The sequence below is a fragment of the Sander vitreus genome, chromosome 5 (assembly GCF_031162955.1).
Source record: "Sander vitreus isolate 19-12246 chromosome 5, sanVit1, whole genome shotgun sequence".
Classification (NCBI taxonomy): Eukaryota; Metazoa; Chordata; class Actinopteri; order Perciformes; family Percidae; genus Sander; species Sander vitreus.
Window position 1 is genome coordinate 21392770 of NC_135859.1, and position 20414 is coordinate 21413183.

At 38.2% G+C, this 20414-nt stretch overlaps 2 protein-coding genes across 4 annotated transcripts in view; both read left to right on the forward strand.

The window, feature by feature from the left end:
- ipo11 (importin 11) overlaps nt 1-9837 on the forward strand; it is a 131145-nt gene extending 121308 nt beyond the window's left edge. For both annotated transcript variants that reach the window (XM_078250961.1, XM_078250962.1), the window contains one exon: nt 9461-9837. In XM_078250961.1, the coding sequence (XP_078107087.1) occupies nt 9461-9625 (165 nt within the window). In that variant the 3' untranslated portion in view covers nt 9626-9837. The remainder of the gene's footprint in view (nt 1-9460) is intronic.
- A 7389-nt stretch (nt 9838-17226) lies between these two features.
- On the forward strand, nt 17227-19723 carry LOC144517641 (uncharacterized). Of its 2 annotated transcripts, none has more exons than XM_078249743.1 (9): nt 17227-17577; nt 18001-18063; nt 18193-18225; nt 18359-18403; nt 18517-18552; nt 18636-18838; nt 18981-19140; nt 19241-19317; nt 19441-19723. In XM_078249743.1, the coding sequence occupies exons 6-9, from the start codon at nt 18755-18757 to the stop codon at nt 19447-19449; spliced, it is 330 nt and encodes a 109-aa protein (XP_078105869.1). In that variant the 5' UTR covers nt 17227-17577; nt 18001-18063; nt 18193-18225; nt 18359-18403; nt 18517-18552; nt 18636-18754; the 3' UTR covers nt 19450-19723. The 2 variants fall into 2 exon arrangements, with proteins under 2 accessions (XP_078105869.1, XP_078105870.1); XM_078249744.1 differs by having other exon boundaries at nt 19244-19317.
- Nucleotides 19724-20414: the final 691 nt, after the last annotated feature.

Sequence of the window (20414 nt, forward strand, 5' to 3'; positions counted from 1 at the left end):
AGCTGTCAAAGGACACCAGAAACAAAATTGTAAGCATAGTAGGTAGCATTAATAGGTAAGCAGCTTGGTGTGAAGAAATCAACTGTGGGAGCAATTATAAGAAAATGGAAGACATACAAGACCACTAATAATCTACTCGATCCGGGGCTCCACACAAGATCTCACCCCGTGGGGTCAAAATGATCACAAGAGCGGTGAGCAAAAATCCCAGAACCACACGGGGGGACCTAGTGAATGACCTGCAGAGAGCTGGGACCAAAGTAAGGCTACCATCAGTAACACACTATGCCGCCAGGGACTCAAATCCTGCAGTGCCTGACGTGTCCCCCTGCTTAAGCCAGTACATGTCCAGGCCCGTCTGGAGTTTGCTAGAGAGCATTTGGATGATCCAGAAGAGGATTGGGAGAATGTCATATGGTCAGATGAAACCAAAATAGAACTTTTTGGTAAAAACTCAACTCGTCGTGTTTGGAGGGGAAAGAATGCTGAGTTGCATCCAAAGAACACCATACCTACTGTGAAGCATGGGGGTGGAAACATCATGCTTTGGGGCTGTTTTTCTGCAAAGGGACCAGGACGACTGATCCGTGTAAAGGAAAGAATGAATGGGGCCATGTATCGTGAGATTTTGAGTGAAAACCTCCTTCCATCAGCAAGGGCATTGAAGATGAAACGTGGCTGGGTCTTTCAGCATAACAATGATCCCAAACACACCGCACGGGCAACGAAGGAGTGGCTTCGTACGAAGCATTTCAAGGTCCTGGAGTGGCCTAGCCAGTCTCCAGATCTCAACCCCATAGAAAATCATTGGAGGGAGTTGAAAGTCCGTGTTGCCCAACGACAGCCCCAAAACATCACTGCTCTAGAGGAGATCTGCATGGAGGAATGGCCCAAAATACCAGCAAAAGTGTGTGAAAACCTTGTGAAGACTTACAGAAAACCTCTGTCATTGCCAACAAAGGGTATATAACAAAGTATTGAGATGAACTTTTGTTATTGAACAAATACTTATTTTCCACCATAATTTGCAAATAAATTCATTACAAATCCTACAATGTGATTTTCTGGATTTCTTTTTCTCATTTTGTCTCTCATAGTTGAAGTGTACCTATGATGAAAATTACAGGCCTCTCTCATCTTTTTAAGTAGGAGAACTTGCACAATTGGTGGCTGACTAAATACTTTTTTGCTCCACTGTATGCTTCCATAAAAGCTGATATAAATGCATACAATCAATCATTTGCATCCCTTATTTGTTTATAATCACAGACAGTCATGCATTTAAAATTCTACTCTTAACATGCCACCTCAAATGTGTAAGTTGCTCTTTAGAGAATATTTAATGGGTAAGGCTGGCAATGTTTATTTTGTCGTTTTTGTTGTCAATAAATCCCATGAATAGAGCAAAGCCGACAATGTGTTAGTCCGTCTCTCAATACTTCCCAACTTCCGCAGCCTTTCTCTGGCACTCATCCCCAAGCCCATTCGTTCCTACTGAAGATATCAATCTTTAATAACTTGTCACTATTATACACTATTTAAAAAGGCTAAATCCATTTCTAAAATGGCTCTGCGCTGGAATTTTTAGCAACCGTTACTCAAACAGGAGTAAGTAGTGCTTTTGTTGAGGACCATTCAGCGGCAGATTTGGTGCTCTAGTGAGTATTTCGGGTAACAGGATGACATATGTCAAATTAAATTACAGTACCCATATTAATGGTTAAAAAGAAACATCGCAGCCAGTGCAACAATAGGACAACCACGGAGGTCGGTTGCACAGATGAGCAAGCTCTATCAGGCTTTGGATTCCCATACAATACTTTTGTTGTTAGGATCAATTGTTGGGTTTAGTCTTTTTGTGGGGTTTGTTGACAATAACAAACATATAGAATTGTCACCAGTCTTTTCTTTAAACTGTAATTTAACTTATCATATAAATAGAACAAGTATAACCTGTGTTTATTTTAATGAGCATTTTACATACGCACAACATCGTCATAATTACAGGTTTTTTTCTTCCAATCATATCTCGCCCACTTCTCTTTTTTGTCCTCTGCTTTTTTATCTCTTCATCTGATCACTAAGCAACTCCCAAACCCCTTCCACTTTCTGCACATCTCATCTGTGTGTCTCTTCTTTTCATCTTGCCTCTCATTTATCTTCAACTCTCTCCAATGCATGAAGACTAGTGCTTCTTTATCAGTGAGCCATAGCAGGGTGCATGGCACTCTCCCTCTATCCTTTCCGCTCATCATCACTGATTCTTTTCTTCTTCAAGCCTCCACTCGTCTCATCTTTCCTTCCCCTGCATTTTTGCCTCGACAGATATTTGGTCTGTGCACCATCAGGTTGGCTGTGCTCTTTATCTTCATGCAGATTGTTTTTTTTCCTGCGATTCATCGCTTGGTCGTTTTTTTCTCACCCTTGTTTTCACTCCACTTATGGTAGTATGCGTTTGTAGCTACACTTTTCTACGGCGCAAAACACACCTTTCTTTTCTTTGTTTATCACTCCTCTACTCCTCCCACTGTCTTTCTGTTGCCTTTATCATACATCCACACACCCTGATTACTCTCCCATTTAATCTACTTGATAATCCAAACATTTAATGTACTTCTCTTCTATTTTACCTCAAGTGACCTGAACCAAAAATGTTTCACATGATTAACTCCTATCAACTAGCTTACTTTCTCCCTCATCCTGATACATTTGTATTCTATTAGTTTTTGTTCCAAATCCTTGTGGGCACCAGACTGCCATAATTTAGCCATATTCTGGAAATTTTGGTTGCTCTTGAACAAGACATTTATTTGTTACGTGAAAGTGACTTACTGTACAGAGAAAACAGGAGATTATACAGTCATGTGAACAAATTAGGACACCCATGCTAAAGTTGACTAAAAAGCGGAATAAAAAAATAATCTTTAGGAAATCGATCTTAATGCCTTAATTAAAAAAATGAAGAAAAATCCAATCTTTAAGGACACCAATTTTCTTTGTGAATGACTAATGTATCGTAAATAAATAAATAAATGTTCTTCCTTAAAATACACGGGGCATAAGTAAAGGCCTTAAAGGCCAGTTATTTCATGGATCCAGGATACTATGCATCCTGATAAAGTTCCCTTGGCCTTTGGAATTAAAATAGCCCCACATCATCACATACCCTTCACCATACCTAGAGATTGGCATGGTTTTATTTCAGTTAGCCTAATAGCTGGTTTGATTTGCATTGAGAGATAATTTTATGGAAAGTACCCCATGCCAATCTCTAGGTATGGTGAACGGTATGTGATGATGTGGGGCTATTTTAATTCCAAAGGCCAAGGGAACTTTATCAGGATGCATAGTATCCTGGATCCATGAAATAATTGGCCTTTAAAAATAAAAATCTGCCTGCCTCTATGGGAATTTAACATAGGGGTGTACTTACTTATGCCCCCTGTATTTTAAGGAAGAACATTTATTTATTTACGCTACATTATTCATTCACAAAGAAAATTGGTGTCCTTAAAGATTGGATTTTTCCTCAATTTTTTAATTAAGGCATTAACTTTCCAAAAGATGATTTTTTTTTATTCCTCTTTTTAGTCAACTTTAGCATGGGTGTCCTAATTTTTTCACATGACTGTAAGTTTATTAGCCGTTGTTTATTAATGTTTTAATCCTTTCTTATTGACCAAGGTGACCCGTTCTTTCTTTGTGCTGCCTTGTTAAGTGCTGCTTTGTTTTTTAATTCTGTTTTGATTTATATTCAATTATTTTACTGTGACAAAGGTCAGTGAACTTTTCATTTGGACTGGTTAGATTTAAGAATTTAGAAATGTCAAATACTCAAATAAACCGTAAAACAGTCATGCAAAAATTCAACTAATGTATTTAATTAGCAGTGAAGTGATGGCGATCTTTACCCTGCCAATTCCTCCAGGCCTCGTGCCTTTGTAAATGCCTGTACACAAAACAAATAAAATACATTTCTTATAAAGTTACACAAAAAACATCCCAAACAGAGATATATTAAGTATAAAATAAAGCTGTTGCAATTGTATATGTGAACACAATGGCCCAATCCCAAAATCCGGACTCACAGACTTTGGTGCACAGGGCTTAGGGTTGTCCCAATGTCGAATTTCATAGGGCGTGAGGGTTTGAGTACACACTTACCGAGCCCTTTCCGTGAGTCTGCATCGATGCAAACTTCACCAAAGGGAATTGCCCACATTTCAAAGCGTTGTGACGTTTACTGCGGAGACCATAGGGAAATCCGGGAATTACAAAGGTAAACAACAGCACGACACACGACCACAGAACACAGACCAACCTGTTGTCCAAAAATGTTTGTGAAAAAATTTGGAATCAGGCAGCCGTCTCCTGTGCCTTGGCCGTGTAGAAAGCAACAAACTTAAAATGAAAATTCCCAAACCGGCAAGCGTCAGCAACATCTTTGTTATTAAACGTCGCCAAGGTAACCTGTGATCTCGTGAAGTGCTGTCCCAATCCCATTTATACCTATCTGAGCCCATGTGGCCTTACACACTCACTCACTTAACACCTGAGATCAGTTAAGTCTGTGAGTCTTTAGTCCTTAGTCCTCAGGGCTCACTTTGGGATGTACCATGGTGTAGTGTGAATACCCCGTATCATGCCCCATGAAAGCGCCGGCCAAGTATCTGTTCTGTGTCAGGTAACATTGGAGAAGTGGCTCTGCAGACACCATGGTAACCATGGTACTCATGTGTGACAGCAGCAGGTTTACTGTATAGATCAAGCTGTCATTCAATTAGGCTATTGATTAACTTGTGTGTGAGACATATACATGGCTGTGCAATTTAATCAGAATTTTAATCATGATTACCATTTTGGTTCATAATAATAATAGATTTTATTTGTAATGCACTTTACATTTGGAGCAAATCTCAAAGTACTACAGATCGTAAAAGCATGGTAAAAACATCAATATAGAATGCAAATAGACTTGCAAAGACTTGCAGGGTTAGTTAAAACTCATAAGTTCTCCTAAAAAGAAATGATCACAAAAACAGAATAATCAAGAAAAACGATTATTTTGCACATTACGTTTTGCAAGTAAACTCTTATTTTGTGTTGTGTTCTGAATGAAAACAAAAATGTTCAAATGGGAAAAGTATTAAGGGAAATTTCACAGTTCTAGGTGTTTTCACTGTTGATTTATTTAACTTGGTCCACTGTTTTTTAAGTTCAGTAATTGCAACATCTTTCCAAAAGTCAATGACTAATCGTGTTAAATAATTGTAATTTCAATATTGACCAAAATAATCATGATTATGATTTTGTCCATAATCGAGCAGCCCTAGAAAATAAAAACAAGCTTTTTACGCTTTTCAAGCAGCACTTGAATTTAGTATCTTATATACCCGTGGAGGCGTTAAAACGCGTGTTGACATTCTCAAACAATATTATGCTTTGAGTCATTTTTGGCCACTTGAGAGCAGCTTGCATGTCTAGTCAGCATTGCCAAAGGCGACTGGCTGGCGAGGCCTGTAGATGATGTGTCATGAATTATCTGATTAAATTAACATCTGCCCGCAGTGTAATCCTCTGAACCCCACAGTCAGCATCCCATTACACAGAACAGTTCTTAGTTTACACTTCAGTACATCATACACCCCCACAGCTCTTTACATCACACTGAAGTGATTGTGCATGTGTTCACACACACACACACACACTACTTATGTACTATATTTGTGTGTTTGCAGTTCGACTTCAGGCACCATGGGATATGAGATAAAAGCTTAAAAAGTACAGGTTCTTGCATCATTAACTCCAGTTAGCGATTGCCTGCCTGACTTTCCTTTAATGTCCTCTGCTACAAATGTGCTTTTCCACTGAATAGCGCAGCCTACTGTGGTGAGTAAATGACTGAGAGGAATGAAAATGAGAGGTTTGAGTAGTCAGAAGGTTAAAGTAAAAAAGGTTCTTAATAGGCCCACTTGTGTTAATTCTGTGAGTTTATCAGTGAGTTTGTGGCTGCTTTGTTAATCCCAGATTTCCTGATGCAACAGTAGGATACAGTATATTAATGTAGCTGGTTTTTAATAAGACTGTGCTAGCCTTTGTGTGGGCCTCTCACTCAGAGCCACAGACCTATCTATCTGGGTTTTTGGCACACTTGTTAGTGTCGGTGTGTTGTAGTGGGAGATGTTTAAAATCTCCCGTGCAGGCCGATTTTGAACAACACTGTTTTTACAGTAATGGTGGCATGGGTTGCTTTACTTTGTTTGCTTTGGAAAAAGGCAGCAATAGTCCAGGGATGAGGGCTTTCACAGCCCCTGTCTTTTCATCTGTGTCTCTTCATCTTTCTCTGCCTCCTCTCATGTTGCCCACTCCTCTTTCCTTCTCCTCTGCATCCTGAATGCATCCAATGAGGTACAGCTGCCCCGTCTCACAGCGTCCCACGTCATCTTGTTTTCGTCAATCGCTTTCTTTATGGTGTTCTCTGCCACAACGTCGTCATGCCAGTTCCCGTTAACCTCTTTTTTTGCACGACAATACTCCTTTCTCTTGCTGCATTTGTGTTTCTGTGTTGTCACTTTCTTCACTTTCCGATTCACCTTTCCTTTTTACATGGCAATCAGATCCTCACATCTCCTTTGTACTTTGGTCTTTCTTCTCCTCTCTCTTGTCTTCTCATCTCTGCCTCTGTTTTTCCCCAGGGATGACACTGGATCATACGTATTGTGCTTATTGTCGTAGCTTCCACTCTTCAGATTGGTTTGCATCAGTGCTGTATTGTACGCGGAGTCTCAGCACAGCAGGTGTCCTCAGCATTTTGCTCTTTATCTCAGCGCTCTGTTGTCAGCTATCTTAAACATTCTGCTTTTAAGCTAATTTCTACTCACATCCTGTTAACATTCTCTAACAGTCTCTTCATCTGTTGCATCTCTACCTCGAATTATCCTTTTCAATGTACACAACTTCTTCAAACACTCCTAGAAGTGCTCATTCACGCACACACCTTTTTATCCTTTGTTCTTTGGCTGAGACATTATACACCTCATCTACACAGCAGACTTGCAATTGTCCTTTTCCTAACTAAACCAGAATTAACACCTGATATTTATTGGGATTTATACAGATGTGTATCATTGTTTTTTCCCAGTTAGATTAGATATTTAAGAGGATCATAGTAATTGAGAAATGCTTACTAAGACCTTTTATATTTGGCTCACACACATCAAAGTTGTTTGTGCCATGGTCACACACACACACACACAACATTAGGAGGAAACCGTCCTATACAGACACATACACATTCTGGAGGTCCCTGTGCTGAAGGTAATTATGCAGGTTAGATGACAGCTTTTCCATTAAGCCACTCTCCAACAGCCACTCTTCACTAGTTTGATTGCACTGTAATGACAAAGAACTAATTAGCATGCCAAGTATTCTCTACAGTGATTGGCTAGAGATCAAGAGTTGTTATTACAATAATCTTCTTCTCAAAGGACCCAATGTTTTCTTTTTTCTTTGGGATTTCTAGGGCTCTTCTGGGACTGAGTGAGTAAGAGTGCACAAGCTTGCACAAATGTCAAGTTTGTGTATGATAGTAATATGATATTATAAAAAAGATAATTACCTTGTGAAAAAAGATTAGGTCACCTTGTGTGTGTAGTTCAGTACACTGCCTGCTTTCAAAAGGTTGGAGGAGGAGGGTTAAGCAACATCACTTAATGATAATAATAATAATAATAATAATTAATCTGTGGGGAAATTAAAGTGAGTGAGCCAGAATCAAGCTTTAGGCATACAGGTGCACAAATACACACACATAAATATCACTTTAAAAACATTGGTGATTTAAGTGTACATGACAGATTCAAATGCAGAGAAAATTTGCATAATACAGAAAGTGCCATTTACATATTTATATAATTACCTTTTTAATTGATTTTGTTGGCCTTTCTGTATATAGGAATAGGATTTGATTGTGGGATGGTGTCCACAGTATGTGTATACCCCTCTAATTTATTTGCAAACAGAGTGCAGGATTTCAAACTTTTCTGTGGTGTTGTGTTTTCCTCTGCCATTTCTTCATTCCAAAGAAAAATAAATGACCGCGTGCTTGCATGCAGAAATATGTCGGCTCCATCCAACTTTTTCTTGCTTTTTTCCCTCTATTGTCAAGGATTATTTTTCCAGTGCTGTCTGCGTAAGATGAATGACAGCAACTGCATATACTGAATCATTTTCTCTAGTCCAAAGTTTGTGTTAGATGTATACGTCAAAGTTGGAGTGTTGCTTTTTCCTCCTTTTTTTGTCAAAAGGGACTCTAAAACAGTGAGGGCTTGCTTTACTACTGAATGTCCTTTTCAACTACGTTTGCAGGTACGTTGTATTGCCAACCTGAGCAGAAACGGGTGGAATTAAGAACAAATAGTTTTCTGTCATTCACTGTGAATAGGGCTTGGGTTTATCTCTTCATTCACGGTTTATATTATGCAACGCCAAGAACCCTGCATAACGGAAATGTAGTGTGTAGTGTGCTCCAGACTCACTATACTGTATAAGACTCTAGTCCTTAATCATCCAGGAATTAGAAGGAGAAGTTCACGATTGTAAATATCTACTCACCCTCATGCCAGTTGACCCATAAAAGTGAGATCTTACTGGAATGAGAGAAGTCAGTAAGTGCAGTGCATAGCTGGGCTGAATGGTTAGATTGACTAGGAGGCCTCTTGTTTTTAAAAAAAAAAAAAAAAAGGCGTGAAAGACTGACAGCATTAGGCAAAAGATTCTTTGATTCTGCTGGAACGAGAATAACTCTTCAGCTACAATGCAAAGTGCTAGGTGTGAGAGAAGCTGGGCATAGTATCCAGACTGGGAAGCTTGTTAGAGAGAGCTCAGCTACGCAATCTCCTACAAAATCAAACCTGGAATGCCTACAGAACAATAATGTGTAAGCCCATACTGACCCAGCCAAAACCAGACTTGAATCCTGTTACAAAATGTTCCAACTTGAGTGAGCTTGAGCAAATCTTCAACAAAGAATGAGAGCGAAAAGGAAATCCCCAAATCCAGATTTGCTACAACAGTGCAGACCTATCCAAGAAGAATCAAACCTTTAATTGCTGCCAAAATATCCAACCTCCCTGTATTTACCCAGGAAAGGAGGAGGAGATTAAAAAAGACATGATGCTTGCATGCAATTTGTTTTCAAGAAATGATGTTTCTTGAAAAGTGTTTTATTTAGACAGTTGACAAAAAGCCATACTTTATTTAATTTGGAATTCAGTGTGCAATTACTGCAAATGTCACTTTGTTTGAAACGTTTCTGAAATAGTAGGCTGTATGTTAAACATTGCGTGAGAAAGAATATGAGCAGTTCATTTACTGTCAGTAAATTTCATATTTTTATAACCCCAACGTCCCCAGGCAGCATCCAAAATGTAATTTTTCTATTTTCTTTGTCCCACTACAGTTGGCTTTGGAGGACCCGGTGCACAGCGTTTCCCTCCAGCAGTTTGTCTATGAGAAGCTGAAGGCGCAGCAGGCCATGATGGGGGACCAGGGCTTCGGGGTCCTGATGGAGACCGTGGACACAGAGCTCGTCAGGCAGCTCCAAGAGTTCCTCCAAGGCCTCTGAATCAACTATACAATTCTTCACTACCTTACAGAACCATCTCCTCCCGTTTTTAAAAATGTACCCGAAAGGCTAATAATCTGCCCGACGTGTGGACTAATCCCACCCCTCCCAACCGCTACCCATGCTTTGCCTTATCTATATTCAGACCTAGCCTTGTCAACTATCCTCAGCTAACACCCCTCATCCCTTTCTCTAGTATTTGGATTCCTTTACATCTTCAAGATGGGGTTTAAGTGGGTACTTTAAAATGTGAAAGTACCTTCACACCCACATACAAACATCACCACACTAGAGCTTCCACTTAATTCTTCTAGTTTCTTCTCTTTCTGTGGTTTTAAGGTGGAATGGGTAGAAAATTGGACGGATGGTATAAAAGTTGGGGGTTTGAGGAGTATATACTGTTAGAGAAATCCCCTGCAGTGCCAGAGCAGGAGCCTCAGACTATTTTCTATGGAGAAACATAGCAGAAATGTGCATACACCGTACTTAAAGGACCTAAAGCAGTGTTTACAGAATCTATTCTTAAAAAGAGAAAAAAAGAAATGTAATTTTTTATGTATGTAAAGTATGGATGATATTCTGCATTACGATATTTTAGTTTGTTTTTAGTTTGTGTTAATTTCTCTTCCATTTAAAGATAATAATTGTGTCGTAACCAGAGGTCAAGTTGAAGTAACTACTGAAAGAACACATGAGTGTTTTTCTTTCTTTTTGAGTTGAGTTAGAGGGACATTTTGTTGACTTTAAAATGGGTGAGTTTTAAATGGTTGAGTGCTGAACCACATTTATATGTACATACATACTGCTGCTAATTGATGGTGTGTTTGAGCACTTTAATAACCAAAAACTGTTTCACCTGTTTTCATCTTTTTCTCAACGGTACATCTTCTCACATAGTTTAACACAGTGGTAGAAAGCCTCGGAGCAGTGCAGCGGGATTATGCGAATTAGGCTTTAGTTGCATTAAGACCCCCATCTTAAACTGTTGTCATATTTCAGGTCTCAATAACTTGTACAAAATAGACATAACATAACATGCCATTAGGCTGTGTCTTAACTATTTAATTTGAAAGAATTTGATGAATTCTGACCTAGGTAGCTGTTAAAGAAGTCCCATTGTGAGCCACTGCGACTTTATGAGTCAAAATACATTGTGTTGCGCATAGCTGTCCTGCTGCCCTGCCGGTTTTTCTGATTTGACCAATCATTTTAGTGGTAGAGATAAAGATTTGATATATTTGATTTGACAGAAGAACCAGTTTTTTCTCAGAACAATTGATTATTTGGAAGTTTGGCAAACCTATACAGTAAAGAAAAATAAATGACTTAATATTGGCACCGAAGTTCTTTAATAGTTGAAAAAAATACATTTATACATGTACCTGTTTCATGCAGAATCCAAAATGGGGTCTTAAAAAAATATCTGTTTTTCTGCGATTTGAAACTCGTATTGAGAAAAAACTATTTTATTTTGGGTTACACTGCCTTTATAATGTATTCTTCTGGAATTTATGGATAAATATGGTTTTATTTGCTCTCATTAGGTTGGTCAACCTCCCTGGGAAGGAGATCATCTTGACACTGTGATAGTTGAGTAGCAGTCAGAATTACGGCCTTATGCTTTCAGCCTTACCTATCCTTGAAACTAAAAAGACCTTTCTTACTATTATGTTCATTTCTTAACTAGTGTAAACAGTAGATGATTTCTGTCCTTGTATTCTGTTAAAGACCGCAATTATGAAGTGAAGAACGTAATACGAAAAACAGTAAATAGATGTTTTGGGGTTATACATTTGGTTATGCTTTGATGGGAAATAATCCTTGTTGCTTTTTCCAAAGCATTCAATAAAATGCAGTAATCAGCCAAAATATTAGTTTGTGTATTTCCATTACTGATTGTACGATGTATCGAACTGAAAACACAGATCCTATAGAGTCCTTGATACTGTTTCAAAAAACTAATTTCAAGCATATTAGACCACTATTGCACTTGCATGAAGTTTAATAACTCACTGATGGACTTGAAGACACACGGTTACCCTGGATACTGCACCACTGAGGACTACACTTTGATAGCAATGGAAAGGGGAAGGAGGGGAGTGACCTCGGGGGAAAAAAAGGAAACCGTTTGGTTAGATAATAGGGAGCTAACCGTAGAGGAGTAATTGCACTGATTGGAAAAATGTCTTCCCACACATTGATTGGGAATGGAGATGACTAGAGTCTATAGCCATGCTAGCTGTTCTGTAAGGCTTTCAGCAAAATGCTAGATCCGCATTGCTAACATGCACATAATGACAATATTAACATGATGTTTCGCAGGTATAATGTAGAGCTGAGGCTGATGGGAATGTCAATAGTTTTGCACGTATTTGATCATAAACCAAAGTAGTTGAAAATAAAATTTTGACTTCATGATATCGCTAGTTGAAATGTAATGGTGATAACCAAATTAATAACTCTGTGGGGGACGTGAATGTGTGTACCAAATTCTATGACTGCAAATCATAAATCTCCAAAGTCATTAGGATATATGTACTGACCAATCAACATTGTCATCCCTAAAGCCATCATGTTAGCATGGCTGAAAACTGATTGTAGAAAAAATGCAATGTGACGATGCTGGGCGAGGTAAGCTTTCTGGTTGAATTTCTCTTATAGCTTAATTACACTGTCAGGCCTCTTTGCCACATTTACTTTATAAAGTTTTTCTTCTTTCTTACTCTACTTTCAAAATTGATACCACATACAACATTGTGCTACTTTTCTAGTGGACGAGCTTAGTTTATTTCCATCAAAGATAGTGTCCATTTATTCAGGAACTTTCTTTTACTAATCCATAAGGAACTCATGAATAATACACAGTAGAAACCAATTTATTATACAAAAAAAGATAAAAGTTTATGTTGACATCTGACAGAACAAAAGAGCAATATTGCTTTTTCTAAGCATTGTATTGCTCTCAGGAAATTCTGTAAATGCTGCAGTAGTCAGTAAATTTTGCAGTAATGAACAAGTGGGATACTTTTTTTTAATGGTTTCATATGCACCTGTTGTACCAGCAGTGCGGCTCAGTTACTACAGGCTCTACAAAGCAATTTAATCTAGTGTGCTTTTCCACAGACTGGCAACTTCTTTTGTAAGTTTGGCTACAGACTGCTAAACGACAAGAAAGCAAAGGCAGCAGCGGCCAGCATCGACCCATTTGTCTTCTGTGCTCGAGAATAAATGTACTTCTGGCAAGTGGTCACTTGAGTGACTTAGTGCAAAAAAACGATTAAGGATTCTACACCTACCTTCACTTCCTGTCCTGTTTTTTCTTCCTCCCCAACACTATTAATCCAAGGGACTCAGTCATTCATCTTTCTTCTCCCATGTCACTTTCATCCTCACTCCACTTACTACCAGTGTAGTTCTTTAGAGACACACAGAGCCACAGGTAGACTATTGGCAAGGCTTTGTGTTAATTATCCTGTGGAATGCATGACAGAGGAGAGCAGGAGGGTTCATTGGATTACTTCCCCATTTCAAAGATAATCATTACACAGCAGCATGTTTTTCTCTCCAAAGCTTTGTGTAATTGTTAATTTTGTTATTTATGGACTGCCGTTCATAGACATTTGTCAATGCATTTCCCAGGAGGATCTAAGTGTTTTAAAGATTTTATGTATGTGGAAAGTCAAATATTAACAAAATAAAGCTGTAAATGGAGCTGTTTGCAGTTACACATCTTTTTCCAAGTTCTTCCCCTTAACTGTCCAGTAACACTTGGTGTGGAGTTGCTCTCCAAAAAGAGAGCTACAAGGGGTGGTAGTAAAAATAAGAGTGTACACAATGTTGACACTACTATTTGGCATTTTATATACAAGAAATTAATAACTTAGACATTAAAAACTTTACATATAGCTGGCAAAACTATTTTAGCAAGCATTTAAAATGAATAGTTTAACATATTGGCTGTAACTTCACATTTATTGTACAGACATGAGTGGTATCAATCTCTTCTAACTCTTGGCAAGAAAGCAATTCCCAAACAGATGAACTATTCCTTTAATACTTTTTGTCTGAAACTTAAGACCTATCCATCACACCACCATTCAACGTTTGTCAGTGTGTGAAGGAAACAACAGTTTTCAAGTAGAGTTCTTGATTCTTGTCTCCAAATGAATATACTGCATTTGATGAATTCATGCTATATAAAGTAGCTTGTCACACTTTTATCGTAGATACAGTATATCTCTGCAAACGTAACTTTAATCCAGTGTCCCCTTGACGGTGTTTAAGGATATTGGTACTTTGTTAGGAAAAATTAAAAACAAATTGACCTGTTTTGTTAAATAAATGCAGTTCTGTTCAGATACCTGTTTTCTTTCCATCTGACATCCATGGCAATGAATGTCTCCTCAACCACTAGTCAATGAATAGCAGCAGCAAGTTTACCCATATTGATCCTTAACACTCTTGCCACGCATAGGCAAAACAGACATCTCTCAAAGTTACTGAAATCTTTTCATTGAGCCTTCAAGGCTGAAACAGGCTAATCTCATGTGTGCCTGATTTTAAAAAAGAATGACAAGTAAAAGGCCATACCTGTATAACAGCTCTTGAATATGTCCTCCATGGTCCTCCGTGCTTTGACAGTTACCTGTCATTCTGATTGTGTGAGAGCTTATGTGGCCGGAAAGTATCAGTGACAGCATGTGGGTGATTGTCTGTTTGTCTCTGTGTATTGATTCTGATTAGAAGTGGCAGCCTGTAATTAGAACCTGAGGTTCCAAACGTGCGATCATTACGTGGCCATACAGCGTGCCTTTCAAGTAGGTGTATGGGTACCACAAGTATCAAGCTCCCATATTTGTGTATGTAACATCTTGCCCACGCTCGTCACTAATGAGTGTTGCAAGAATGCAACAAGACCACTGATTAAATGTCACACTTTGGCCCACTGATTAATGAGTTTTGTAGGGTAAGCGAGCGTTGTATGGGGGCAACTAACAATAACTTTTAAACTCCTTAACCCATTCTTACTTTATTTAAAATAGCACTGACATTAGATCTACACAATATTGTGTGTGTGTGTGTGTGTGTGTGTGTGTGTGTGCGTGTTTAATGTTGACAAAGCCAGGTGTCACTTAAAGTCAATGAAAGGGTTAGAATAAAGTCACACTAAAATTACACAAAAATGTCCAACGTCACAGACTTTGACGAAATGATCATTAATCCATGGACAGAAAAACTATTTTGATAATTGATTAATCATTTACAGTCATTTTTCAAGTAAAAATAACTTACTTTTACTTGTTCCTTTGTCATATGTGATGGTAAACTTAATAGAATTGGGGTTGTAGTGTTGGTCGGACAAAACAACAATTTTATAACGTCACCTTGGGCTTTAGGAAATCGTAATAGGCATTTTCACTATTTCTGAAATTGAATAGACAAAACGTTTAATTGATTGATTGAGAAAATGGCAGATTAATCTGCACTAAAATAATCATCACTGCAGCCCTTCTTGTATGCACTCAGGGCTGTAAAATTGAAGTCCTTGAGTGCTCTTTGACAAGTATTTGACAGTGATCCAAATGCCGAACAGAAGCAGTACATTTTTCATATATCACCATCATTACAAGTGAAACAATGCTGTCAACAACACTTGTTCTTTGCACCAGCCATCAGCAGTATGTCAGCATAACCAAATGCAAATGAATATTTGATGAAAAGTTAAATCACTAGGCGATGCTAGAGTACAAAAAAAAATAATTCATATTCTGTAGCAGAACAGAGACAGGAACACATAAAATGGAGTTGCTCTCTGAATCTACTTCTCATCTCAGAGTATTACAGTATTTTTTTTATGCTGCAGGCGGTTGGGCGTGCAGCCAATACTAATCAGACAGGTTGATGGACACTAGGAGTTCCTCTGGTAATAATGTAGTCTTTTTTTTCTCGTCTCCTGTTTGCTCATATAGTGTATATGGTGATTATTACATTTCCTCCCTTTTATCACCACAGTGTCAGTTGTCTCAGGAATATGACTCAGTATTTCTTAAGGTGATGCCTAGGGCTGCATACCAACCCTCAGTACAGTATCTTTTGAGTATCAACTAAAATAGCATAGAATATGAAAAACTGTCAAATATCATAGGTAATGTTAACATGCCCTGTCAGATTTTTTGTCATATCATATTATTCTGTGATCAAATAGGCTATGTTTAATGTAAATTGCTGTTGTTTTTGAACAACACAGAAAATGATAGAGATCTCTGTTTTAAGCACAATAATCACCTCCCTTTGTATTAATGCAAACTCTGTGATGCACTGTGATGAGACCTGTTACACAGATTTCACTCGACTGAATTAGATATTGATGAAGTAGTCAGTCTTCATTAGTGTTCATCCTGTCAGCTTACTTTAAGGGTATCAAAATGTGTTTCACATGCTACTGAAGCTAATGTGATAGCCTATCTGTGAAAATGTAAAAATATCTGTAGTAAGTATTTAGTCAAGGTGGACTGAACACAGGTAAAAACCATCCATGTTTTTCAGCTGTGAAGGAAAGAAATGCTTTACTCATCGCACATACATTTTTGACATCATGCTTTAGTTTATGTTAAGACCTCTCATGACACATTGAAATAACAAATGATCATCTTTATCGAAACCTAATTCAAAAATGTATGTATAGGCTATTTATACACACATTTCTCCTTTATTTCGGATTGTACAAAACACATACTCCTCACATTTATATAATTTACATTACAATTCAGAAGATGTTGAGCATTGTAGTTTGACCAAAAATAGTAAATTGTAGTTTGGAAGAAGTAGTTTGACAAAATATTTTTTAACACAAGGTGCACTAACTAGCTTTTTCAGTACTTCTAACCACTGTCAACTAAAAACACTGGATCCTACAATTCCCACAATGCAAGTTAATGGCGTGATTTGTTGGACCGCTAAATGCCTACCCCACTAACACAGAACGTTTAGGGAACGTTGGGGAACGTTAGTTTCTGGTTCCCTAAAGGTTAGTTCGAACCAGACCAAAAACTAACGTTTAGGGAACGTTCCCTCATGGTTATAACGTTCCCTAAACGTTAAGGGAACCAACCAACTGAAACGTTCTCCTGTGGTTGCACTGTACCTCCACACAACGTTCCCGTTTGGTTGTTTTTGGGTTGTTCTGAGTGCGGTTTTGAAAATGTTTATTTAAACCAGCTCCATTTAAGTTTTTGAAGTAGCAATAAAAGGTTTGCAGTCACTTAATTTAGACTCACTCAAAAATGATTGGTCTTATAAAATCTAAGTAAGATAAACAACATAGCAAGAGAATATATTTATTTTTAGGCTGATAACAATTTTGTTAAAAACAATACTTTTGTGCTTGATTTCGTTTTTTTAACTGTATTGTGTGAAAATACTTAAAACAAGAATCTATCAATAGAACGATTTTCACAACTAAGAAAATTCACTTCTTTCATTTCACGTCTAACAAGTGGCTCAGTTCAGTGTACAAATCCAACCGTTACACCCCCACGCCAGTAGGGGGAAGACAGTGCCTCTGCTTTCAGGTGACCGATTCAAGTCCTGACTTCCGTATACAACACCGGTGTACACACCTGGCGAACAGAGCAGACAAAAGATCCGTTCGTTTGGTCCCAAATTCGAACTGAAATATTGCCATTGATTAAAACATATGCTGACTACACTTCACCGACGGTGTTATAACGCAAGGTAGGACAAAGATACCAAGAAAGACATTGTCGGCGGTCAACAGTAAAGACTTTTCTCCGCTCAGGACTGCTAGCCCGTATGCTAACGCGGGAAACAAGTTAGCTTTCCACAGCTAGCTATGCTGCGAGCGCTGCTAGCCCCATACATTAAAGTTGGCGACGGAGACTGAGCCTTCCCTCGGTGATGTTTTAACCACCATAAGGAACCTGGACAACAAGGTGAGAGATTTTGGTAAACAACTTAAAGAAAGCTCCGACATGGTTGCCAGCATTATACCGCGAGTCGAGCTGAACTCAGTCGGACTCACTGAATGCACGTCCAAACTGGAGGCTGTAATTCCCCATGTGTTTTATTAATACATCCATGGTATTGTCGTAGGATACATCCGAGGGCTGTATGCTGTAAAGCCTGTAACGTGGATGAGAGATAAAACCATGGATGTATTAAGAGAAGCTCTATTCACGAAACAGCAGGCTAACCTAGCACGACATAATGATTAGCTACACCTCCTTGGTTGTCTAAATACATCCATCGTTTATTTAGATAATCATGGTAAGACCTTAAGTACAGACTATGTATTATTATTTACACTTAAAATATTCTTTTGCAATCATTACAAATTTTATGGTCTTTTATTTCAGATGAATCCATTCCACAAGCAAGAAAGCATTCCAGGACGGAGCGTGTGTCTGGAAGCCCTGTCCGTAAGTTAACATTTATGCATGCGTTTAAGAAACCAGAGTCATATTTCCTACCATGGAACTACTGAAATTCAACCTGGTGCATATCACGTGACTGTTCTGATGCGTTTGTCCCTTCCTGCTCTTTTTCAGGTCAGCAGATGATACTGCCTCCACCACCTGCATGTAAGAGTTATTTTTTTTTTTTTTAAGCGATTGTCTAATGTAACAGCATAGGTTCATCTTTTGCAATGGCATGTGCAAGAAACCTACCATAAATGAACTGACCTATATTCATATCTACTTTTTTACCGTACAGGAAACCTGTAAGCTCGGCCTGCCACTTCTTGGGACCCAGTTGAAGGTACAGTGGCTTTGAATTTTCCATTTCCAATTAAATACAATTTCATGACAAGGAACTTGAGAGTAACTTAACTTTTTTTTTTTTTTTTGTAAACAACAAACCTTATCACACAGAGGGAGACCGTGGAGCCATGGAGACGGAAATGAGAGGTAAGAAGACTCACTTAAGTTGTTCACATATGCAAGTTTAAAATGTATAACAACTAAAACTAACAACATTAATTTTTCAATAGCTGTGAGGACATCCATTGCCAGCCTGACACAGCAGATGGATGCATTTGAGGAGAAGATGGATGAGCTGCTCATGCTGTAAAGGACCTCCCAGTCCCCTCCCTCTGCTCCAGGCGAGGACATGTTGGTGTCGCCCTGCTCGACAGACACCGAGCTGGAGGAGTTTGACCGGAGTCTCGGTCAACCGTTGAGGAGGATAAAAATGGTAATTAAGTGCCCTAAGATTAACACTATATAATTGCATAAATTCAAATATCATCATAACAGAACTGACTTCTCTTACAAAATGAGATTGTACAAGCTCTCCACTTTGTTCCACATGTATAGTATTTCTATATGTTTTACAGCAACTTTTCCTGACAACGCTTGGAGGTCCGACCACAGGTACTGCAGTCCGACGCATGCTACGGCGAGTGGCAACTAATAACGTGCTGAAAGAGTATAGCCTGAGGGGAAGAAAGGCAAAGAAGGTCTTCCAGGACCTGACTATATGCAGGGTTATAACAGGCAGGTGTTATTTTATTGTTCACAGTATTATGCTTAGCTTGGCTGATAAGAGGTTTTAATTTGACTTGTAACTTGGCTTCATTTTGACTTGGCCTCCCAGAAGAACTTCCCCGCGCTGACTGCAGCAGAGGTGGAGGACTTGATCGGGCGAGCGCTGAAGTTTGCCCCACACAGATGGTAAATTGAAATGCTTCTATATGATGTGAAAAAACAGAGTTGTTAGTAAGGCAATTAGTCTTGCTTTTGTCAACGTGTTGATTCTTAGTATGACGTATCAAACTTTTGTTTCTTTCTCTTTAGGCCAGCTGAGAAGGACTATAAGCCAAACCATGGAGCTCTATTTCTTTTTTCTTTTCTTTTTTATCCATCTTGCAGCTTCTATTTTTTCATTAAAGCAATTGTATTTGTTAATATGCTAATATATAATAATTCATTACATTATCATTCCAATATGCATCTTTGCACACTACATCCCACTCCATTGTTTTTTTTTCTTATTTGTATAGTTTCTGATTGTTATATTTTTTTAGGCCTTTTATATTTTTTGTATTTTGTTAATTTTATATTAAAGTTTTAAATCCCATCAAGTTTGCCTGTTGCCTGTTCATTCATTCCTGCCAATATATAATCATTCATTCCTGCTCATGCACAGACAGTTTAAACTAATAATAAAATTGGTACCACAGTCGTTAGTTATTTAAAGGTTAGGGGAATGTAAAAAATAACGGTAGGGGAACATTCCCTAGAGGTTACAACGGTAGGGGAACGTTCTCTAAAGGTTACAATGGTAGGGGAACGTTCTGAGAACGGTTGATGTAACCAAAAACTAACCTTCCGGTAACTTTTCCGCAAGCAAAAACGAATGTTCCCAGAACATTCTGGGAACCAGAAATTGTTACCTGGTATGTAATTCAAACTCACAACCACCTTAGAATGTGTAGTATCCAGGCACAGATTTAGAATGCAGAGGCCCCTGGGCACAAAATCTTGAAAATAGGTTGAGTATAACTTATATATATATAGTCATGTGAAAAAATTAGGACACCCATGCTAAAGTTTACTAAAAAGAGGAATAAAAAAAATCATCTTTTGGAAATTGATCTTAAGGCTGTAATAAAAATTAAAAAAAAGAAGCAAAAATCCAATCTTTAAGGACACCAATTTTCTTTGTGAATGAATAATGTATCGTAAATAAATGTTTTTCCTTAAAATACAGGGGGCATAAGTAAGTAGGCATAAGGCAGATTTTTATTTTTAAAGGCCAGTTATTTCAT